General features: G+C 43.6%; 1 protein-coding gene across 3 annotated transcripts; it reads left to right on the forward strand.

Annotated features, from left to right (window-relative positions):
• Nucleotides 1-80: 80 nt before the first annotated feature.
• Nucleotides 81-23,684, forward strand: col22a1 (collagen, type XXII, alpha 1). Of its 3 annotated transcripts, XM_085901282.1 has the most exons (65): nt 81-323; nt 3,916-4,059; nt 4,122-4,688; nt 6,714-6,794; nt 8,491-8,602; nt 8,793-8,916; nt 9,141-9,416; nt 9,493-9,573; nt 9,756-9,872; nt 9,960-10,004; nt 10,084-10,146; nt 10,300-10,338; nt 11,056-11,109; nt 11,222-11,275; nt 11,352-11,405; nt 11,611-11,664; nt 11,733-11,777; nt 12,659-12,712; nt 12,785-12,838; nt 13,093-13,128; nt 13,202-13,231; nt 13,291-13,344; nt 13,450-13,503; nt 14,403-14,456; nt 14,691-14,744; nt 14,843-14,896; nt 14,969-15,022; nt 15,117-15,170; nt 15,293-15,337; nt 15,420-15,482; nt 15,564-15,617; nt 15,700-15,741; nt 15,813-15,845; nt 15,950-16,003; nt 16,212-16,265; nt 16,368-16,421; nt 16,491-16,544; nt 16,621-16,674; nt 16,774-16,878; nt 17,373-17,417; nt 17,618-17,695; nt 17,776-17,811; nt 17,943-17,996; nt 18,080-18,124; nt 18,202-18,237; nt 18,314-18,427; nt 18,689-18,742; nt 18,832-18,885; nt 18,960-19,013; nt 19,105-19,158; nt 19,313-19,366; nt 19,465-19,518; nt 19,596-19,649; nt 19,727-19,771; nt 19,943-19,996; nt 20,461-20,514; nt 20,624-20,677; nt 20,784-20,855; nt 20,919-20,954; nt 21,044-21,088; nt 21,150-21,329; nt 21,401-21,467; nt 21,538-21,720; nt 21,786-21,863; nt 22,276-23,684. In XM_085901282.1, the coding sequence occupies exons 2-65, from the start codon at nt 3,969-3,971 to the stop codon at nt 22,467-22,469; spliced, it is 4,869 nt and encodes a 1,622-aa protein (XP_085757408.1). In that variant the 5' UTR covers nt 81-323; nt 3,916-3,968; the 3' UTR covers nt 22,470-23,684. The 3 variants fall into 3 exon arrangements, with proteins under 3 accessions (XP_085757408.1, XP_085757409.1, XP_085757410.1); XM_085901283.1 differs by lacking the exon at nt 11,056-11,109; XM_085901284.1 differs by lacking the exons at nt 9,960-10,004; nt 10,084-10,146; nt 10,300-10,338; nt 11,056-11,109.
• The last annotated feature ends 277 nt before the right edge of the window (nt 23,685-23,961 follow it).

Raw genomic sequence — 23,961 nt, forward strand, 5'->3', positions numbered from 1 at the left:
TATGCGGATTGGCCAATCACAGCCAAGAACAGAGGTGTGTTGAATTCAATGATGTTTTACGAGATGAACCATTTCACCTATGTTGGGGTCAAAAATACAGCTTGATCTTTCTCCAGTGCAGCTGTGCGTTCAGTAGGTGGGAAAATGAGCAGTGGCCCAAGTTGGCGTAATTATACCGCACGCTACACAAACGTCAGGCCAACCAGAGGGCCACACAATTAAGAGCACTAGCAGAGGGGCGTTCGGGGCCTCCTCGCGCTGCAGAGCTGTAATTTGTGGAGCCGAGTTGCCTTGAAACCCTGATGGAGCTCCGCAATAAGCAGGTGCCTAGTTTCTTTTACCCATTTTTGTTTGTCCAGTGGTAGAGGATTTTCATGAAATATTCCATCAGGATGCTCAACTGCTCCGGTCATCCTCCCAAATTCAATAAATGAGGCTGAGTAATGGAGTTAAAATGGAAAACAGCGAGCGGGCTTGTTGAGCTTGCGTGCATCGACACTTTCCTGCAGGCTTGTGTATATTTTCTTTCTTCCATATTGAGTTGCACAATGCTGCCGGCTTGCATGGTGAATCTTGTTCATTATCACGCTTTGATTAGAGGAAGATCCCAGAAGGAATGAAACAGGAGAGAATCTAATCAATGCATTTCATCAAATGTGATATTGCCTGTAATACTCAAGGCACTCTAACCATTTACATATTTAAATAGCTACTTCAGGAAGGCCAAATTGGAATTGGCTAAAATGATTCGTTTTATTTTCATCAATATACAAATACAAGTGAACTCTAATCTACTTTTTCTGTTATTTTTGACATTTCATCTTTGTATGACTCACGATTTCATTTCTCCATGTCTCTTATGAATAGGCAAAAGTGAATTGTAGGGAAAAAAGTTGTGTTTTTAACTTCTGAGGTGGTCTTTGGCATCATCTAGTGGCAAGATGAGAAAAATAACTACAAGTCACATATCAGCTGTGTGAATCTGCCACTAGTTGAAAATTAATTTGTTTTTATGAATGCACTGAAAATAACATAATGTCATGAAAGCAAATAAGCAAAGGGAAATCAATAAGTCACAAAGTAAACAAGTCAAATTACGTAATACGTGTTTTGTTGAAGAGGTTCGTATAGTACGAGTTAAAAATACGCCATTGCGTCTGAACGGTTTTGCTTAGCGACTAAATATGGCCTCCATTCAAAAACACCTGACTGCCATTTGTCAGCGACACTTGGGAAGGAGGCCATGGGTCAGCTTACTTTGTCCCTCGAGGTCAGAAGAGGACCGACTGTGGCCTATAGATGCCACAAGGTGGCGCCAGAGACATGTTTCCCTATTAGACATAGCTATGGCATAACGAAACCAAAAGCGAGATGCAACTCGATAGCACAGAGGTAATATTGCTACATTGGACGGCGTCCGTGGCGTGCATCCATCTATACATAGCCTGGCTGGAAATAGGCCTGGATGGAATGGCTCTGTTATTTCTTGTCTGTCACATTCAAATGTTGACGCTCTGGAGATTTATTTCCTAAGATTGTGGCGGATGATTTAAAAAAAAAAAAAGAAGTAACATAGAACATTTGAATATGTAGAAACGTTCAAGCTTTACTTGGCTTTTTGGCTTTGACCTGCAAACGTTCAGGGTGTAACCCACTTCAAAGGTTATGTGGATTTTGTTTTCCGTATTGCGTCCCTTCCTTCGCACATAACGCATAATGTCAACCTTTGAGGGAAAATGTAATGTGGGATGGACAATTGTTTGCTTGATATACTCCAAATGGAGATGGAACATGTGGTTAGCACTTTAAAGGGGTTAAATCATTTTCTGTTTCGAGGTTCTCTCTCCTGCTTCCTCCCACATTCAAGAAACACGCATGTTGTGTTAATTAAAGACTCGCAATTGGCTCGATGTGAGTGGGAAATCCTCTTCTAGCAATGGTAGTCAGTTAAAAAAAAAAAAAAAAAAAAAAAAAAAAATGGAAATGCATGTGAAATAAGTCACTGAGAACTCAAATGGGCTAACTAGTTTGAGCTTGCAGATAAAAACTAAATCAACATTGATGTGCAAATTCACATTGACATTATGACTTTTTGTAAAGAGCTTTGTTATGGCAAAAAATTGCTAGATAAATAATAAATAAATTGTAATTTCGCTGTAAATCGACAAATAGTTTGTTGAAATGCGCCCTGTGATTAACTGGCCATCAGCCCAGAAGGAAAAAATCCCAATGTAATGAAAAAATAAAAAATAAAATGACAGATGTTGTGGTCCAATCCATGTAAACCTGTCAGAGCCGCACTAAATTTGCGTAATAGGATCAGAGAAGCAATGGAAGTTTCTCCATCTAACGGCACGTCGCAAGTAATGCTGTTCTGTAATCATTGGGCCAACTTAAACACAGGCCTGCTTCCACAAGCGTGCGGCCCCTGCCCTGCCCCGGCCCGGCCCGGCCCGGCCCGGCCCAGCGGGAGCAGCCCCAAAAGGGCGTCGCCACCGTGCCAATGTGGACTCTTGTGGTGGCGGCAGGATGCTCAAAAAGTAAGAGAGGCTCTTCAGCTTGAAAGGAACGGAGGGGAGGGGAGGGGGGGAGAAAAAAAACGTAAGAGGGGTGGGGGGGACCAAAATATCCTGAAAGTTGCATCTATAATTGGCCTTGCTTTTTATGTGTGAGCGAAGCATAGGCCACCTCGTTTTTAAAGCAGTACCATGAAAGCCAACACCCCTCCCTCCCTCCCTCCCTCCCTCCCACCACTGTTCTGCTCCCTCCCTCTCTCCCTCCGCAAGGTTCTTTCAAGCCATCTCACATTTTGAACTGCACACTGGATTTTCACCCGGGAATATTTCAACACAATTTGACGCCACTTTAGCGTAATTTGGATCAAGATGCTGCAGGCCTGCTGATACGGGCGGGAAGGGCCTGGGGGCAAGGGGTCGCACTTTACGGGGCAGGTAAGAACAAGTCTTAAAGTTTTTTTGTTTTTTCCTCCCCCAAAAAACCCCACGTTTTTAATTTCAATTAATGAACCGCCTTTTTTTTTTTAAATGACTTTTGTTGTCTTTTCTGCTGGGTTACAATGAGAGAAAGAAAAATCTGATCTGCTTTTCACATGACGCCTCTGTTAAATGCATCTTCGCTTGCATTCCCAAGTCAACCATTGACAGAAATGGAAAGGAAATGGGAACAAGCATCAAGATTCATTTCCAGCAACGCTCAGCTTGATTATTGCTTGAACATATTACAGGCAGGACTACTGACAACCTGTGTGTGTGTGTGTTTTGGAGAATTGGCCGGCGTTCCCAGACAAATTGGTGGTAATTAGTTGCTGTAACCTGGCCAATACGGTGAATAGGGCCAGTGAAACCAAAATAACCAAATGGCCCATCAGATAAGAACAGCAAATAATGTACTCCACCTCCAATTTCATTTTCTGACTTAGCGACTGAATTCTAAATTCTATAGCGATCGCCTCGGACGTGAGGCATCTTTTCCAGAAGGGATGAGACTGTTATGGCTACGAGCGCTCACGCATTTGCCAAAAGGGTTTTGTGTTGATGTGACACATTTGTGTCATTGCCACACAGGCAGGCATGCAGAAGATGCTCCTACGATATCATCTTCCACAATAGTGAATCGTATTTCTAATTGCAGCCAGTGTAAAAAACTGCAAAGTCATATTTTCTTTTTTGGACATGGTCAAAGTAGTTTGGCACATTTTCCCAACAATTTTTGGTGAGGCCAGTTTCCTTTGGGAGGCTCGTGTATTTCGGTCGTAGGTATTATTATCCTGAGAATAGAGGACATCCTTTGCCAAAGTTCAGAAACTGGACAGCAGATGAGAAGACAAGGCAGAAAGCAAAAATTAAAATTTGATCCCAGTTACATTTGGCCGCTCATGTAAGGTTGTTTCCACAGACCACAGACTTGCATGGTGCTTGTAAAATAAGGAGAACCAAACCAAGACCAAGATGGAATTCCGACTGGGATGTAGGATCACACTGGTCTTGGTCATCCTGGCCGTGACTCTTTCTGGAGAGAGAGCAGAAGCTCAGAGGGCAGGTAAGACAATTTGGGCTAGGTTTAGTTCAGGACGACGTTGATGTTTCTTTTGTTGGCATCAGGGTGCAAAAACGTCCACTACGACTTGGCGTTCATCCTGGATACCTCGTCCAGTGTGGGCAAGGAGAATTTTGAGAAGATCAGGCAATGGGTGTCCAACCTGGTGGAGTCTTTCGACGTGGCTCCGGACAAGACCCGAGTGGCCGTGGTTCGCTACAGTGACCGGCCCACCACCGAGTTCAACCTGGGGAGACACGGGAGCCTGGAGGAGGTGAAGCAAGCGGCCAGGAACATACGCTACCTGGGGGGGAATACAATGACCGGAGATGCTATCAGCTACACCACCAACAACATCTTTTCGGAGCAAAACGGAGCGAGGCCCGCCGCCAAGGGGATCCAGAAGGTGGCCATCTTGCTTACGGACGGCCGAAGTCAGGATTACGTCCTGGAGCCGGCCAAGGCTGCCGCCCAGGCTGGCGTCAGGATGTTTGCGGTGGGCATCGGGGAAGCACTCAAGGTGGAGCTGGAGGAGATTGCGGCAGAGCCCAAGAACGCCCACGTCTTCCACGTGACGGACTTCAACGCCATCGATAAAATCAGGGGGCGACTCAGGAGGAGGCTGTGCGAAAGTAAGTCACTTTCTTTACAATTTTTCACTTGGAAAAGGATTTGACTACTTGGCAATGAGAGAGAGACAGATTATCAAAAGTCTACACACCCCTTCCTGCTCAAACGCGACCTATAATCGATACAACTCAACTGAAATTTGTTTTCACAGATTTCGGGACAGGTAGCACAAATACAGAACAGAAATGGTGTGGTTGCAAAAGTGTGCACACCCTTAAATGTCAGAAAAGGCTTATCTGAAAACGCTAGTCGTCTTCATTTGGATCACAAATGATTTGGACCCAAAAATTCTTCAGAGCAACAAGTGGTCAGCCTATACCGCTGTGTCTACATATTGTTCTTTGTCGTGCATGCTTTTTGTCGCGTACCTCAGTGGTTGGTGCCTGACTATTTTTCCCAATATAAATACGCCACAGGGAATGATGGATGCGTTCTAGTCCAACACATGAAAATTCCTGCCAAAAATAACCCCGGGAGGGAAGAAAACGAGGCCTTGTGTCTTAGGCGACAAAGAGGAAATGCACTACTAATTTTACAGGATCTGATTCTCGGGTTTCGCTGTAACCTGTCACTGAATTGTGTCACCGAGCTAAAAAAAAAACAAAAGAAAAACAGAACGCGATTCTTTGAAAGCTCGGCTATTCATTTCAAAGCATCTGCCCTTTAACCTTGCATAACTGACCCCTTGGGTGGCGGCAATTCCTAAATGTAGACGACAGCGGGAGGTGAAGTTTTCCCTACCAGCAAGTTTTTATTTCTGTAATCTCTCAAACGACCACAAGTGAGCCTGTAAGTATATCAGCGGTGGAGTCGCTTGAGCAGTGCAGGCTATTTTCACCCGGAAAATTACAGCTCTCCTTCTTTTAAGTGTGTCCGCCCTGACGTCAGCGTTCAATTACCTTATAGTCAATACTTGCAACAACAACAAAAAAGAATCATCGTATGCGTCGACGCGATCGGACAGAACTGGAATGACCAAATGAAATCCATCGGTTGAAATTCAAAAGTAATAAGAGCTGAATGAATACGTAGATTTGTAGTTGTTGTAAAAATCAACATTTAGCTTCCGCTGATCAAATAAATTGGCAAATACGTCTGAGATATTCCCTTCCATAGTGCAATCTTTTTTTTGCATTGCTACCATTTTAACTCGCAACCGGATCCTTAAATTATAGCCTGCAGGGCCACAAGTGCAGGGAGTAGCTCGGCCGTTCGTGTCCGGCGTGCCGAGTGTCATGGCAGCGCGACTTCCAAAGCGGTGACGCGCACTTGTGCAATTTCTGCTGGGAAACAATGAAGACTCCTCAAAATGGAAATAGTAAAAATGATCAACCATAGGTCAGATTTGATTGAAATTTCATAATCGTAGCAATTGTCTCATGGCAATTAAGAGCCATGCATGCAGTAAGCACAAAACCCCTCCCACTTGCTAATGCTAATCAAGGCTAACACTGCAGCTCTGCATACCTTGTGGCCGGATTGCGAAATTGCAACATCTTGTCCCTGTGTACAGCTAAGAAAACAAATGACTTCTTTTTCTAAATGAATTATTGCTGCTATTGTCAAGAAACCCATGTTGTGTTTTTGCAAAATGTCCCATGTTTGTTTTGGCTTAACAGAATCAACAGAATGTGTTTTGGGGTAACAGAGCTGCCGTCTTTACACAAATAGCAAACCTGCCATTAAATTCCACCGGTGTTGTCTTTCCTTCTGTCATTGCAATGTGTAAAATACGTTTGCACAGAAACGTAAGACTGACTTTGGAGTGGGCCCCCTTGCGCTGGACCAAAACAACCTCCTCTGCTCTCAGACAGTCAAAAGGCATTCGTCTTTTCTCCACGTCACCTGTTAGAGGGTCGAGGGGATTTTTCAAAACATCACAGTGACACCCGTTCAAAATGGGAATGTTTACTGAAAAATCACCTATTTGCCTTTTTGTGCTCAAGCCATGTTTAACGCAAAACTATCCAATGTTTTAATAATAATAATTGCTTTATCTGTATGCTAACGTGTCTTTTCCCCTTCAGACGTATTATGTCCAAACATGAACGTGCAACCTGATCGCTTTAAACAAGACAGCCCAAGTTATGGCCTTCAACAAGTTCCAGGTATGTGCAAAACCAAACACGTGATCATTCATACTTGATATTCATAGGTGTTATTAAATAATGCAGGTGTACCTAATGAAGTGTCTGGTGCATGCTTACTTTCTGTAGCATGTTCACGTCGACATGAACTTCTCATGTAACCTGCGTGCCTCTGAGACATACGCTTTCCAAATAGGAAAATGACTTGATATCGGCACTCGAATACTCATAGGACTTCTAAAACGGTTAAACTGTACTCTGGGATTCCAGTTCAACCTTTCTCAGAACCCTTGGACAGCATTTCTCCAGAAAGTTGGGATGTTGTTACTCGAATGTCTTTCGGGGCGATGCGAGTTCCTGTCTGGATCTCCCACCCACGTGCATCGCGTCGAGAGAAAAAACAGATGCAAGGACTTAACTTGCGCTCCTGCTACCATTGTGGAATGAGAGCCGCGGGCCGGAGTTACTTTTTGCGGGGGGAAATTATTCACCCACTCGTAGTAGCCTGTTTCTCTCTCGTGGGGTCATTCATTAAGATGGATTCTATTCCTTAGTCCCTAGATCACGCTCATTATATTATTTTTTATATCATTATATTTCATAATATAATCATATAATATATTTAATAAACAAATATTAAAATAAATAAATGAATAAATGTAATATATTTTAAATTATTTATTTATTATTTTTGGCTGATTCATAACATTCCAATCAAGCCCTGCTGTCAAGAAACATGCTCAGAAAGTCAAAAAGGAATGTTCTGCTTTTCTAGTGCAAACTTTAGATTAGTTTACATATCAGGTTGTGACCACTAAGTTCCAGATTTGTATTCACCCTGGGCCGTCTGGTCGGCCCCTTCCGCCTGAACGTGTTGCATGGTCGCATCCGCCGGTCCGTGAACTCATCTGGCAGATTCCCCCCCCCCCCCACACACCACCACCACCACATCTCTCCCAACAAATGCTCGTTTTTCTAGCCGTCCAAAATAACTTTTCCGACTTGATTATACAGCATGAATGGCCAGTCCAAATTACAACTCTGAGCAAGGAAGGCCTCCAAACAACCACACAGAGGCGGCGTGGTGTGCAAAATGGTGACCTGCAAACAGGAAAGCCAGCTATGCATGCAATGGTGCTATGTGCTGAAATAAAAATGCTATAAAGGTCAAATCAGACAGCTGGAAAGAGACATGTTTGCATTTTGTCAAACCAAAGACAAGGTGTTCCTTAGCCCGTCAATGGTATTTCCTATTATCTGTTCGTGTTAAGCTAATTGGACTTTTATGGAGGGCAAAGCTATGTTTAAAAAACAACAACAACAAAAAAATGCTAGATAAATAATAACCTTTTGTAACCCTGCCATGGATTTACAATTTCTATTAATGTGAGGAATTTACAAAATGGCCGTCGGGTCATCTGGAAAAAATAGTCGTGGGCATCAGCAGCCGTTGTCATAGCGACGGCGTTTGTTTATTTTATGAGGGAGTGTCCAGTCCACGCCGCACGAACGTATGGTCTGTGGTCACGCCACTTCAAGCGACAAACTCGCACACACGTGCACTTAAAGGCAGTTTAGCCGTGATAGTGACTCGTTTTTTCCTCTCGCTTCTAACACAGAAACCAATGTTTGACACTGACGTTCATATAAATCCTGACTTGACCTCAATGCTGGCCAATGACGTATGTGCGCTTCTCCTGTCTTCTCGTGCACGCAGGCTTCGACCTGATGGAGTACTTCAGTGTCCGAAATATTCTGGGCACCAGACAAGACGAGGGTCAGAGTGCGTACGTTCGGCTCGGCACCATGCCCATCGTACAGCAGACGGAGTGAGTCGCCGAGCACACATCCATTTTTATCAGCCCCCCCCCCCCCGAGGGAGTTTTCATACACATAGGTTAGAAACACACACAGGATCCAATGTTCTCAAGGCCACCCTCAAACTGTACATGTGATTAATCCACGGTCATTCGAGATGCTATTATTTGTAATGGTGCAAAATGTGCTTTCCTTCCATAGAGGCGTGTACCCTCAGGGGCTGCCAGATGAGTATGCCTTTGTGACAACGTTTAAATTCAGGAAAACTTCAAGACGAGAAGATTGGTACCTCTGGCAGATCTTTGACAAATATGGAATCCCACAGGTGGGTCACAAATGCAATAAATGGCTCGATTATGATGTTTTTGACTCAGATCCGATCACTCCACTCGAACTATTATCATTATTATTATTATTATGACTCTATATTAAGACTTTTTCTTAGCTGATTTCATTTCATTTGAATTATTGTTCCAATTTTAGAATTAATTTTAGAGTGTGAATATTATAGCGCTCCAATTAGCCACTGTCTTCTGTCCGTCCTGTCAGGTGTCCATCAGGCTGGACGGTGAGAACAAGGCGGTGGAGTACAACGCCGTGGGCTTAACCAAAGACGCCGTCCGAGTTGTGTTCAGGAACTCGGAAGTGGACAACCTGTTTGACCGCAACTGGCACAAGATAGGGCTGAGCGTGCAGGCCAAGACCGTTTCCCTTTACCTGGACTGTCAACACATCCAGACGCTCCCCATCGGCGACAGGGAGGACATCGATATCCAAGGAAAGACGGTCATCGGGAAGCGATTGTACGACAGCGTGCCTATTGATGTGAGCGTCTCCGCCAAACATTCTCCATCCGAATAGGCGGCAGCGTCGCTCACCTGTCTCTCTCTTTCCGGCGCAGTTTGACCTCCAGAGGATGGTTATTTACTGCGACTCCAAACACGCCGAGCTTGAAACCTGCTGTGATTTACCCAACGGGCCTGTGAGTACTTGGATCTTATTTTGGGCCTGCTTCCAGTGAAATAGTGCAATATTCAGTCATATCCTGACATGCAACCACAGCTCATGTTTTCTAACCAAGCTTCTCAAGATGACCTTTTTGCATGCAAAGAATTTTGATCCATTTTTCAATATATGCTGCAAATGACATATGTCTCAATCCAGTGCCCTAAAAAAATTGCGACCGAGGCTCCTCCCATCGCGATCCCCACTCCGACCTCAACCTCGGTGGAGCAGCAGCGAGGCCCTCAAGCGAATTGCTCCTGCCCTGCCGGAGACAAGGTGAATGACTTCTTTCCTTCTGCTCGTCCTCCTGACTTGTAATCCCGCAAGGCTTTTTGTTCTTGAATGGTTTTTGATTCCTCGCAGGGAGCGGCTGGCGCACCGGGCCGTGTCGGTCTCAAGGGTGAAAAGGTCTTCTGCGCCAATCTCTTAGTCATAGTTTGGTCAAATAATTGATGGTGTTGTTTCAATGTCTGGACTATTTTTACAGGGTGAAGCCGGCCCTCGAGGTGCCTCCGGTCTGCCGGGCCTTAGAGGAGAAAAAGGAGAAAGTGTATGAAAAAAAAAAAACAAGCAATTAAAGATAGAATCATTCATTTGACTGGCAAACACACAAGTCATTTCAGAGCGCATGCTTCCCTTCTGTCTCTTCTGGCTTTCCGCCAGCCTCGATAATAATTAATCCCTGTCGATTAATTATTTGCAGGGCAAGGTCATCTCTGTTAGAGGTGAAAGAGGTGAGAAGGTAAGTCAAACCTGTGGCTCGCTCACTGCATGGGCCTTATTAAACACCATTTGCTAGCAGCATGCTTGCTCATTAACGACATGTTGCCAAACATCTCATGCAAACATCCCAAATAGACATTTATTGACTCTTTAATGACATGAACTGCATGAAAAAACTACCTTCATTTTCATTTTTCCATTTTCCCCTCCCCTCTCCAGCCTTATAGCTGGGCACAATTTGTTGCTTAAACAGCAAAAAATTGTGACATAAACCAGGCCTGCACTGCGTCTTAAAAAAAAACAAAAAAGCCATTTCGGTCATTGAGTTGCACGGGAGTGAAAGTGACCTTCTCCCGCTTTCACTGGCTCTAATTGCACCTTTCAGTGGCGTACTCACAAGGGCAATCCCCTTGTGAGCGGAGACAGTCTTTATCCTAATCTGGGATGAAAGAAATGACGTGTGTTCAAATTACAGTCTATACGTTTGACCTTGTTCGACCTTAAAGCCATTTCTCCAAGACTTTTTTTTTCTTACTAAAGATCCAGGTACTAAATCCATAGCAGGCTTCAATAAATCAGAGCAAAATGGAGTCCCCCCCCCCCCTGTTCGCTAATACTCATAACCAATTTTGACTTTTGTGGCGCTAACAGGTCGTGACAGCACGCCGTCGTCTCCCCGCATGCCCGAGCGAGTGTGGCTGGGTCGGCGTGAATAACGCCAATTTTGTTTTAACAGGGCGATAGAGGCAGCATAGGCTTGACAGGTGCCCCCGGTCAAAGAGGAGAGAAGGTCTGCCATTGCTGAACCTGGACTCGCAGCCCGTTTGCTTTATCAATCCAAGCAGTTTGCTGACCCGTCCTGACTTTTTTTTGTTTTTGTTTTTCTCTCTACGATGTGACAGGGAGTCAGCGGTATTCCCGGTATCGACGGCGAATCTGGAGACAAAGGCGAAAAAGTAGATACTCGTTGTGCAGATTTATTTTGAGATTGAATTGGAAGTGGTACACCTGTTTGTTTTATTGCTTTGATAGGGAGAAGCTGGGCGGGCTGGCATTCCAGGACTTCCTGGTCTGATTGGAGAAAAGGTGGGTGATCCACTTTCACAATAAAAAACATCATTTTAGCATGAACAGTACTGATTTGGCGGCCCCTCATCGCTAAGCAAACAATTTGAGGTGAGCTGAGGAGCTTCGTTTAGACTAAAGTAATCCTTTGGCGGCCTCCGGTGGCGGTTTTAGGCAATGACAAACACTTGTTCCAATCAAATGATTGTGTTTTTCTCCGATTCAGGGCGTTCAAGGTGATGCAGGTTATCAAGGATCACCGGGACCAAAAGGCGTCATCGTGAGTGTCTGCATTAAATGATTCATTACGATAAGTATTGTAAGATTTCTTTTTGTGTTTTCTCGTAGGGTGTCGATGGGAAAAAGGGTGAAAAGGGATCAACAGGACAAAGCGTGAGTGATGCTGCATTTGCAATCTGCACCTTTACTTTGTTTTATTTTGTTAAAAATGTTTTCTCACTTGGCTTCTTCCTCCTTTTTTGAGTAATCCACTCATAAAAATATGCAATCCGGCCGTGGGAACAGGTTCCTTATCCACGCATCTGGTAAAACGATGAAAAGGTGAAGTTAAACAAGCACATGTTGTGCTCCTGCCTGAGGGCCAGTGAGAACGAGAGCGGTTCCTCTCGGCAAAAGCCAGGGACATCAAATTGCGTAAACAGATGTGACTTGTTTGATTCCGCTTTGCATGCGGGGGCTTATTTTGGCTCCAGTGCAGCTCATTCCCAAACGCGCAGATACTTTGTTGACGTCTGAGGTTTCGGCAAACAAACGAAAACACCTCAATCACCGCCATGCGAGAATGGTCCAGCCACCTGTGGACCGCCTGATGCTTTTGCCACATGGCGGCGACGGGGATGTGGAGCAGGTTGTCAGCATAGTGAAATGCCATTAAAAACATTTCTTGGTGACATGTTCCGCACGTTCAAGCTGCAAATTCAGCATTTTTTTTTTCCTTGGGTCAAAACTAAGAAAGTACTTGAGAAAGCGATGAAGGGACTTGAAGTCATTTACCTGACCTCTTTTGTTCATCTCTGACTATTCTAGCTTTTTGTGGTATAAAAGTAGTACTTTGGCACCAACTTGTGGGGTTTTAAGGAATGACTACATGATGATGAATTGAGTTGAGTCAAATGTAGTGATTTGGCGCCATCTTGGTACCAGTCATTGTGAATTGAGGCACTTCATCGGGCTTTGCTGTCGTCTCGTGGCAGCTCGATATGAAGTGACGAGGAGCTTCACGTTGTGCTTTGCCGCCATCTTTCTCCTTTTAGGGTGCGCGCGGCTTGGATGGATTACCTGGAAAACCTGGCATTCACGGCAAAGACGTACGTTGCCAATAAAGTATGGAATATTTGCGTGTCGTTGTCGTCGTCTTATTTTTTTTCTAAATTGTTCAGGGCTTGAGGGGTCAGGCCGGCTTGCCCGGGGCCAGTGGGGTCAAAGGTGATAAGGTACGTTTCCAACAATAATGTCTCTGTCAATCATTTGGTAACAGCTTTTTAAAGCCGGCTTGTAAACACTCCAGACATTCCTCTGTCTGTTTTGGTACCATCCAAAGTCAGCACCCTCATTTGTCTGCGACTTTCTCGGTCTGGTCACGCCCATGCGCACACATTGTCATCGGGAACTACTCGTTATCATGTCGCCCGAGGAAATGTAGTCATGATGTGCCTTTTTTTTTCTTCTTGCGGGAACTGCCTTGTAGGGGGAGCGAGGAATTCCCGGATTACCCGGTGATGTGGTCAGTGCCAAAATCACCCACACACACATTTGAATAAATAAGTGACGACTAATCATTTTTTTTCCCCCCCTAGTTCCAAAAAGAGGGTCTAAGAGGAGAAAAGGTGAGTTACCATGGTAATATAATTTTGCTACATGCTAATAATCATGTGAACAATTTCAGGGAGAACTTGGGCTTCCAGGGCCTCCTGGGGCCGATGGCCCACCGGGACCACCTGTAAGGATTGATTTCATTCTTCCCGCATGATTCCTTTTGGGAAATGTTCAGATGCACGCGGATGCTCACCAAGGCAGCGATGTAACCAAGCTTTCTGCTTCAAAGGGTCCTCCGGGTCGACAGGGGATACCGGGGGAACCGGGGGAGTTTGGGCAAAGGGTGAGGATTTTGTTTTTCAGCCATTATTAAGGAATTCCCATCATATGCACCATCATTCAGATCTGCACCAAAATGATTCCCTGACCGGTTCCTTTCTAAAGCCGTGCTCCACAAGGGAATGAAGCTAATTGCTAGCAAACAAACAACCATGAGAGCTCCGGTTGGACGGTTTTCCTCTCCTGAGATGTTCTCCGGCGAACCAAACATAAGGCCCATGACAGCAGACAGAGTTTAATCTCATTGCTAAATGAATCGTAGCCCACAGAGACGATTTAGAAAACCTCAATGTTAATTCTTTGCGCTAATTAATGAGCAGAGTGTTCTTTTTATGTAGCATCCACCAAGTGGATCTTTGGTCCCAGTGGTTTTCAACTTAAAACACAGACAATCGGAACTTGCAGAATACAAATGAGGACAGAGACTTCTTTCAGACTAGTGGAGCTCAAATTGTGTTGTAGGGGCTCCCTCTAGTGGTATGAGTAATAATGACTGCCTGAATACAGTTCAGTTGTATTTACCTTTTGGATCATTTATTTTAATTCAACCTTTAAGAACCTTTTGTTTTTAAATGTTTTTTTTTACTTTTCAGCTCAATTCCTTGTTAATACAGTTATTATTTTATTTCTTCCTATTTGTATTTTTTCTTCAATTTGTGCATAATTTTACCGCTGAATTTAAATGTTGATTATGAATGCAGTGCTTAGAGAGGATTATTTTTTTTAACTTGGTATAAAAAGTTTTAGAACCCCTGACCACTGAGTGCTGTTAACTTTATAAACATGAAAATGTGCTGCAATTAATTTTATTTTAGCTGCTCTACTAATGTGAGTCGTTATTTCTCTTCCTAAGCAAAAATTTATTTTTCATCTTTGGCTTTTTCTTCTTAATTTGTTTTCCAGGGAAAGAAGGGTGAAAGTGGATTGCCCGGAGTGGACGGACTCCCCGGACCGATCGTAAGGACGTGTTTCATTTTTGTAGAATTAAGCAATGCGCATTTATTTCATATTTTAACACTACGGACTGCTCAATTATTCAAAGTAGTATTAAAAAAAAAAAAAAAAAAAAAAGACTTGCTTCTCTGGAGGGCGTCGTTGAGCTTCAAATTAACTTTGCAGGTTGTGTCAAATAATTTTGCTGCAGGCTTTCACTTGTAACTTATATTCAGGTTGTAAATGTTTATTTTGCAGGGTCCAATAGGTCCACCGGGACCGCCGGGGAAAAATGGCAACACTGGCCCACCTGTAAGCAAACATAATTCTGTATTTATTTATTAATAATAACAAGACACATCATATACCTGACTGGTTTATTTGATCATTTCCTTTTTTTCATTTGAAAGGGTCTGCCGGGTGAAATTGGATTTTCCGGCAAACCTGGCGAGGCTGGAAAGGCTGTAAGTTGAAGTTGAATTATTAAATTTAATTAAAACAACACTGTAATATTTCATGTCTGTCACCTTCAAAAGGGTCTTCCCGGTAAGGACGGGCTGGACGGTGCTCCTGGAAACGATGGCGCCATGGTTTGTGTCAATTATATTGTGCAACTTGAACTGAGGCAAGGAGGTATTATTGGACCGTACAATACCAAGTATGACTTGTTTGATTTCTTGAAAGGGGCCCAGAGGAGAGCGTGGAACGGATGGTTTTCCTGGCAAAGCTGGACCAAAGGTTCTATGACGACTCTGAATCTCACAATTTCATTTTTTTTTTTTTTTTTTTTTTTTGACGACTTTCCCGTTATGCAAATCTTCCAATTTAATGTCCATGTGATTCCCCTCAACACCTTCTAGGGAGATGAAGGGCCTCCAGGACCAAGAGGGCCTCCAGGGGAGCGAGTGAGTGGATTTTTTTTTATCCATTATGTTTTTTCTTTCATATTCTGAATTTAGAAATGAAGTTTTTTATTTTTTGAAACAGGGATTAGCTGGCCCGCCCGGTTTAGCTGGTGCTGATGGAGCAAGAGGAGAGAGGGGAAGTCCTGTATGTATAGTATATAAGTATATATAAAAACATAAGAATAAAAATGTAAATGATTAATTCCATTTTATTTTATATATTTAGGGTGACAGGGGACAAGTGGGACCTTTTGGCCCAAAAGGTGAAAAGGGTGACAAGGTATAGAAATTGTCATTGTTAAATCGATGGTGACCCAATATTAAATAAATCAAGCTAAATTGTCTTCTTCTTCTGCTTTCAGGGTGAAGTAGGAGACAGGGGACTGCCCGGCGTGCCTGGAAATGTAAATTGCATTGAATGATGTTCTCCAAAAGTATAATTAAAATACATTGGGATTTTTTTTTTTCTTCACAGGTAGCAGAGGTCATTCCTGAGCCAGGTGAACCTGTAAGTTGACAACAATACCATGAAAAAAAAAAGTTTATCTCCAAACAGAATGATGAAATATTTAAAGGTACACAAAAGTGACAATGTTCCATTATTTTATGAAGGGAAAACCAGGAGAAAAAGGAGAGAAAGGGGACCAAGGAAAGACTGGAGAGATGGTGAGATATATTTTTGACGTCTCTCGAGTATTCCTTAAACTATATTTTTTGCAATGTGCAAAATAATCCACAAGATGTCATCAAAGACACATTAAGAAACCTCATGAAGTTGTACTGCTCACAGCTGGACAACACAGATACTGATAAATAATAATAAATAAATTGCTCAATTAAATCAAGCGTGCTAATACATATACTTTGCCTGAAGGGCCCAAGAGGATTACCTGGTGAGCAAGGCTTTAAGGGTCCACCTGGACTACCGGTAAGACTTGGTTTGTAAAACCACAAGAGCAATTACAAAAAAAGGATTCATTAATTAACCAATCAATGAATCATATTTGGGTTGACCTTTCTTCCTTGTTAGGGTTCAAAAGGAGACACAGGACTTCAAGGAGAGACAGGACGTGTTGGGGACCCAGTGAGTTGAAAGTGAGAAGCCCAATAATAGTGCATAGTATCGTAACCACTAATGTGTTTGCTGCTGCAGGGGCCTCCTGGTGTGGCTGGTCCTGAAGGGCCTCGAGGGCTACCAGGCAATGCGGTAGGTATGCATGCACAATTTGATATCTGACTAAACACAAGTCTCGCTTTATAATGGAACTGCTTTTTTTTTTTAGGGCATACCAGGCATCATTGGGCCTCCTGGTCCTGCTGGAGAGAGAGGAGACAAGGTCATACATTTCATTTCCAAATCAGTGTTCCTGGATAAACAACAAATCATTTCCATTTTGGTTAGTAATATATCATCATGAAACATTTATTTTCTTTAGGGGGAGTCGGGCAAAACAGGGCAAGCAGGTCAACGAGGACTCCCCGGAGAACCTGGTTTGATTGGACCCCAAGGACCAACAGGGAAGGGAAAAGATGGACTAACTGTAAGAAATTGATTATAAAATTGGGTTTATTGTTACACTTTGCAGTGTTCCACCTGGCTCGTATAAGCGTCAGTAAATGTTCATCCATCATTTATTTATCTTCTACTCCCACAAAAAAAAAGACATATATTTTCTTCCACATGTGTTGTGCATATATGTTGAACCGCAACACAACAAGCCTGAGTTGGCACATTTTGTGCTACAGCACAACGTGTGCCTCCATCCATTTTTTTTTTTTTTCTTCTCCCACCTCAGAGCTGCTGACGAAGCGCAGGCAAACAGGAAGCTGTCTTAATTTTCATTTATTTATTTCATTCTTCTTTTTACAGCAGCCAGGTGCGGCCCAGAGGTCTCCCTCTTGCCGTTTATGTGCATTGAGGAATGAACCCGTACACACTTTCTCATGCTAATGCCTAATGATTTGGTCTTAAGAGATTTATATGAGGTGTTTGTGTTTCCGAGCTGTTTAATTGACATCGTTTGTGATATGACAGGGAGAACCGGGACCACGGGGAAATGAAGGACCCCCAGGGCCAAAGGTAATAGGATTTTATGTTTCTCTGTGTATGGTCAAGGGTGGACACAGTTGAACACAAGTGTTGCAGCAACACATGTAGACAGACAATACTTACAGGCATGTATTATTTATCCTCAGTAAAGAACTACTGCTTTTACTACTGCTCACATACTTTACTGAGGATGAGGAGAGTGGCTAATAAATTTGGTTTGTGTCTCTCAGGGTCCCCCGGGATTAAGAGGAGAGCCAGGGTTACCAGGGGACAGGGGCTCCCCAGGGGAAGGCAAAATAGGACCTCAGGTATGATCGCCAAAACAAGCCATTTTTGTCGTACTGTGCCGCTCATATTTCGACCATCTTTATAATTTGTCTTTTTATAGGGGCCCCCTGGAAATAATGGGGATCCCGGATTACCTGTGAGTTGAATTTCCGGATTTTTTGCAGTTTTGTACTGTATCTTATGTTAATGTTAATATTTGATATTATTTTTGTGTTATTATTTTTATTGATTGTTTTCTTCCAATTTGTTTTCTTTCCTGATTTTCAGGGCCTGAGGGGCTTGCCTGGCATAGCTGGTCCCGACGGACCCGCGGGGCATAACGTGAGGCGAAACTTTTATTTGTTTTTTTAATATGGACTCAATGTGCTTCATACATGTAAACCACCATTTTATTCTCCTTTTAGGGACTACCTGGAAGACCAGGCGAGAAGGGATCACCTGGAGAGCCTGTAAGAATGGATCAAATGATCTATTTATTTATTTTCAATGACAATTCAGTTTGATACTTTATGATCATCTTCTGTAGGGAAAAGCGGCAGACCTTTCCGACATCAAACTGAAGGTAAGCACAGCTACTTGTTTTGAGAGAATTAAAGTGTACAGTCAAAACTAAAAGCGCCTTTTTTGGCATCATTTAGGACATTTGCTCAGACTGCCCAGCAGGTCCTCCTGGACAAGCAGGTGTCCCGGGACTGCCGGGCGATAAAGGACAACAAGGACCTCCTGGGAAAGATGGTCAAGATGGCTATCAAGTAAGACACAGTCGTTTGTATTCTGCATCAATATCAGCTTTGCCTTCATGTAAAGTCAATGGAATGTGTGTTTGCGTGTGAGTGCATTCATTAGACCTAAAATGAGGCATGAGGTCCAAGTTACTAATGTGTGCTCATCAATCAAAGTACGCCCAGACGCAGTCTGCGTCGTTAGTCGAGCCTCTTCTGGGGGCACTAGTGAGCAATTAGGCCACGCTTAGTCTTCCAGGACAAGATTGAGTGTCTGCTGTGTCATTACAGGGCGCAATGGGCCTACCGGGACCTCAAGGACCTCCTGGAGCTGATGGAGGAAAGGCAAGTTGGCACATTAACGCTTTTCCTTATCGCAGAAGCAATTTTTATTTTTTTTTTACATATATTTGTTTGTCAATTTATCCACACAGGGACTTAAAGGTGACCGAGGTACTTCTGGAATGCCAGGAGATAAGGGAGAAAAGGTGAACAGACAAACATTTTTGACCTCAATATTTCAAATATATTATGGTTGAGTCATTTCTTTTTTATTTTGCAGGGTCATCCTGGACCTCCGGGGAATCCCGGTCCTGCTGGAATGATGGGCGCAGCGGTAAATCGCTCTTTTCTCTAATAGATGCACCAAATATTCTTAGAAGATGTGCAACGTTGGCTTGATTTGAAAACATTTTGTCTATGTTCAGGGCAATGACGGACAACCTGGTCCTCCTGGTCCCCAAGGACCCCCTGGAGAGAAGGTGAGTCCAGAATCTTCTACTTTCCCACTTATAAAAGCGACATAGTCTGCAGACCTGCTTTCCTCAATATAGGTCACACCGTGTAATGTGCCTCGTTACGCTGTCTAGTATTCCCTTTTTCTTTTTAATGACTCTTCCTATCTGTTTTTAATAGGGCAAAGAAGGTCTCAAAGGGATCCAAGGTCCTCCGGGTCTTCCTGGCGCGATTGTAAGAATTATGATGCAGCAGCCAAACTATAAAGAACTGCAGTCTTGTCCAAACTATTGTTGTCCTGCTTGATGACAATCCATTCCACTTAACTGCAGGGTCCTCCTGGCAAAATAGGAAAAGATGGTATCCAAGGTGAACAAGGAGAACCGGTAAGTAGAATATTTTAGCCTCGAGTAATGTCGCCTGACAGAAGCTGTGATGATGAGAGTCATTTTTTTTATGCCAGGGCAAACAAGGTGAACCTGGACCACTTGGAAATCCCGGTCTCCGTGGACTCCCAGTAAGTAGCCTCCATAAACGAAACCTGTCTAAAAGACCACAAAGGCAGCGAGTTGATCACTATTCCTTTCTATTCAGGGCTTCAAGGGTCACAGAGGAGAACCTGGTCCTCCTGGGTCAAACGTGAGCAAAGCAACAAAAATATAGAATATTTTTATCATAATAATAATATAGATTTAAAATTCTATGCACAGTATAGAAGTGTTCCTAAACAGAATATACTCTGTAAACAAATACAGTGCTGCTCAGCCTCTGGTTAGTCAATGTCATGCGATGATTTTATGCGTCAAACAGGGAGAAGATGGAAAACCTGGATTACCTGGACGGGATGGCAAACCTGGAAAGGAGGTACCGTGTGTTTATTTATATTTTTTAATAAACTCTCTGTCATGACTAGTTTGTCATATGAAAAATAGAAAGTGTACTTTTTTTCCCTCCAAGAGAAGTGGGAAGCATAAAAAGCTTGTAATAAAGGAAAAAATGTAGTCGTGCCTCACAGCCACGCTGTATAGTAGAGATAAATATTGGGCCATAGAAAATCCTGGCCTGTTCAAACTGCATAAAATATTCTTCAGGCTGCAGCATTGCTTCCCGACATCTTCTGGAATCCAGCCCAGCGATGATTCAAGCAAGCTTGGAGCAGAGTGCCAAAATAATCTTTAATCGTGTCTATATTTTACCGTGGAGCCGCTGCTGGAGCTTTCTACATTATGAGATTTTTGTCCCATTTATCGTCAAGAGGCGACAAGCTCGCTTTTAACCCATCCGCCGGTGAAGCTGTATATTGGCAAACTGTTGTTTTGTTGTGGCAGGGTCAAAAGGGGCCTCCTGGACCTGAAGGACTCATTGGACCAAGAGGCGAACCAGTGAGCATGAACACACCACTCAGCTCATCATGTCAAGTGGAAAGACACGTGCAGTACATTTATGGAACCGAGTCCATCGCTCCTCTTTCTTGGTTTGTTTACTTTCCAGGGCAAGCAGGGTGAACCGGGGCCGTCGGGTAAATCAGGTCTCCCAGGAACTCCGGTGAGTTGTCTGTCAATGCACCATCATTCTGCAAAAACAATATCACACTCATATAAACACGGCAATTCCCATTGTTTATTTTTACAACGTCTTTGCCGCCATTCAGGGTTTGAGAGGGGAAAGGGGAGAACCTGGAAATCCAGGATTACCAGGCTTCAGTGGGCCAAAGGGGCCTTCGGTAAGTGTCTGGGAATTAGAAGATCTAATCTACACAATATTGACATTTTTGTTCATTTTCCAGGGTCCGCCAGGTCCTGTTGGTCCAGAAGGGAAACAGGTAGCTCACACCAGTATTTTATATTTAATTTAATGTCCAGTACATATTGCATTTTTTTTTTTTTTAAATACATCTTTGGGGTCTTGTAGGGAATCCCGGGCCGAGCAGGCGATCGTGGCTTTAAGGGGGAAAAAGTAAGTACCGGGATTTTGAGTCAAGTTCTGCCAAAAAACACATCTCACAAATCTATTATAGGGAGACGGGGGCATCAAAGGTGATAAGGGACAATCTGGAGAACCAGGTATACCGGGAAATACAGGACCACCTGGCAGAAAGGGCCACACTGGGATGATGGGAATGTCAGGACCACCAGGTGAAGTGGGATCTCCTGGGCCACAAGGACCTTCTGGCAATCCGGGAATACCAGGACCCAGAGTAAGTATCAAAAAGCCTGGATGATGCGTTGCAGACAATTCAGTCATCCGGAATCATCCGCATCTCCTCAGGGGGAGTCCGCATCAGTGGAGCAGATGAGAAGGCTCATTCAGGAGGAATTGTCCAAGCAATTGGATGGTGAGGCAACAGCTTCACATCATATCGGAAGAGTCCATTTCCTCATGGAGTCTTTCTGTTGTTCTTCTAGCCAAATTGGCCTACCTCGTGGCTCAGATGCAACCAGCCCATGTGAAGAGTTCCGCGGGACGCCCGGGAGCGCCCGGCCTTCCGGGTAAAGACGGCAACTCTGGGCGACCCGGCCCACCCGGGGAACCGGGCATGCCCGGACAGAACGGAGGCGAAGGATCGAGGGGACCCGCGGGTCCCAAAGGTAGCGGCCCGCAACTAAGACTTTCAGATGACACAATCCACTGAGCCTATTTGTGTTCCTTTCAGGTGAAAGAGGTACTAAAGGAGACAAAGGAGATTCTGGGGTTGGTGAAAGAGGAGAGCAAGGTCCTCCTGGTGCAATAGGTAATATCACAACTAAAAACATTCACACTAGACCAGTGGTTCTTAACCTTGTTGGAGGTACCGAACCCCCCAGCTTCATAGACTCATTCACCGAATCTCTCTTTAGTGAATAATAAAATTATTTTTTTCCAATTCAAGACATAGATGTTTTTTACTGGTGCACAAAATGAGCCGTGCATGACAAAACCAACACAATGCATGAACTCACAAGATCCTTACAAATCAGTGTGACTTCTACTGTTGCCTTTGCAAGACTAGTTCAGATATGCGTTATCACGAATCAGGTGTGTGCAGTGCTGAACCCCTGAGACCGACTCAACGAACCCCTAGGGTTCGATCGAACCCAGGTTAAGAACCACTGCACTAGACGCCTCTCGATTGATGCTAAAGCGATTCCGTCTCCCGACCACAGGCCCGGCTGGTATGCCGGGTTATGGGAAAGACGGCAGCCCGGGACAAGCCGGAGCTCAAGGGGAGCCAGGAAACCCCGGCCCCACCGGTCAACCGGGCCCTCAGGGACCTACCGGGCAATGTGACCCCTCCCAGTGCGCCTATTACGCCAGCCTTGCAAACAGACCTCACACCAAAAATGTCAAGGGGACTTAAAATTAAAAGAGCTTGAAGTACAGCTGTATTTATGAACATTGTAGCGTCTGACTAAAGAAGATTTTGGGGAGGGTTCCAACCTCACCTTTGGAGGACTGATGATTATTCTGTGTTTTCTTTTTGCAAATGATGGGGGATTGGATGCCAGGGACTTTTGAAGATAGAATGTGGGGTAAAGAGGGCAGCTAAATATGTTTTCCTGACTTGCATGCTTCTTGTCAAATATATCAGGAGCGGATGATGCAAGTCTCTCCAGGTATGTCAAACTCGAGATTTCTCTCACCGCTCGCTGCTCAATCTGTTGGGTATTTTGCTAGTATGGGATGGGGTGGGACTTTGGGAAGGCATTTTGAATTCTTAGGCGGTATTGACAATGATTGTTTGTGGGAGTGATGGCGAAGCACTTTTGTGCTTCTTATGTTGCCTTGAATGGGATCATTTTGCCCTGCTTGTCCAAAATGGAGGTAAGTAGTACTATCCTCTTTTTGATATGCTTTAACTTTTAATGTTGGAATAAAATCGACGGCCATGCAACTGGCCTCCCAAACTCCCAACTCATTGATTTGAGCTTGACTACCTCTGGGAGAGTTTTGAATTCCAAAATGTGGTTTGCTATAAAAAGAATTGATTTGGGAATCAAAGGGAACAGCGCTTTTTTTTAAAGCAATTTTCATTTATTGAACAGGAACAACTTGCGACATTGCTATACTTTTTTTTCTTTTTCTTTTTTCAAAAGGCTTGTTGCTTCAAAGCGCTTTCTCATGTGCCACTTTATAACTTAGTGTTAGGCCTTTTAAGAGCTCACGCCAACGGGCCCAAGTAAGCTAATTTATTTGTCCACCAGTTTATTTATAGACTTCTGTCTCTCTCTTTTTTTAAATAGATCCCATTTGGCTTTTACATCGGTTCTTAGAAAAATGAATTCAAGGAGTAATTTTTCAAATACAACCCTATTTAAAAGGTCAAACCATTAAAGTAGATTTAATGGTCTTGTACTTTTCAAAAAAATTGGTTTGTCCTTCGTCAGACATGCACAAAATACAAACCCATTTAGTGACCTTTGCTGATTAAAAGAATATACCCCAAGTGCTTTTATTCCACAATATACTGTTTTGTTTATCTGGTGAAAATGGTGCAAAAATCCTTTTAAAAATAGTAGCATATTGTAATTATTTGAAAGACTCGTGTAATGTACTGTACTGGAATAAATTCATCCCAAACCACGTTGGCAGACTTTAATTGTGACGAGGCTACGGCTCAGCTAGTTTTGTTATGGTCATCAAACAATTGATTGCAGCGTTAATCACCTGTGCTCCGTTTTTACGGCTTGTGCTGTCTCACCCTTGTGCACACGACCTCGAACTGGCTGGAACGTTTGATAAGATTGTCCTTGATGTTCTTTTTTTTTTTCTTTTTTTTTTTTTTACGTAAGCTAATGGTCATATTTGAACTAAATGTTTGCAATGTGTCCACATGGGAGACAATGTTGACT

This window comes from Syngnathus leptorhynchus, chromosome 20 (genome assembly GCF_054491065.1).
Source record: "Syngnathus leptorhynchus isolate UIUO chromosome 20, UIUO_Slep, whole genome shotgun sequence".
NCBI lineage: Eukaryota > Metazoa > Chordata > Actinopteri > Syngnathiformes > Syngnathidae > Syngnathus > Syngnathus leptorhynchus.

Excerpts from the sequence above, each read along its gene's own strand:
- col22a1 (XM_085901282.1), top strand. The coding sequence starts at position 3,969 with ATGGAATTCCGACTGGGATGTAGGATCACACTGGTCTTGGTCATCCTG. Across the intron at positions 9,873-9,959 it reads CCTGCCCTGCCGGAGACAAG|GGAGCGGCTGGCGCACCGGG; the intron begins GTGAATGACTTC and ends GATTCCTCGCAG. Across the intron at positions 16,545-16,620 it reads GAGGGCTACCAGGCAATGCG|GGCATACCAGGCATCATTGG; the intron begins GTAGGTATGCAT and ends TTTTTTTTTTAG.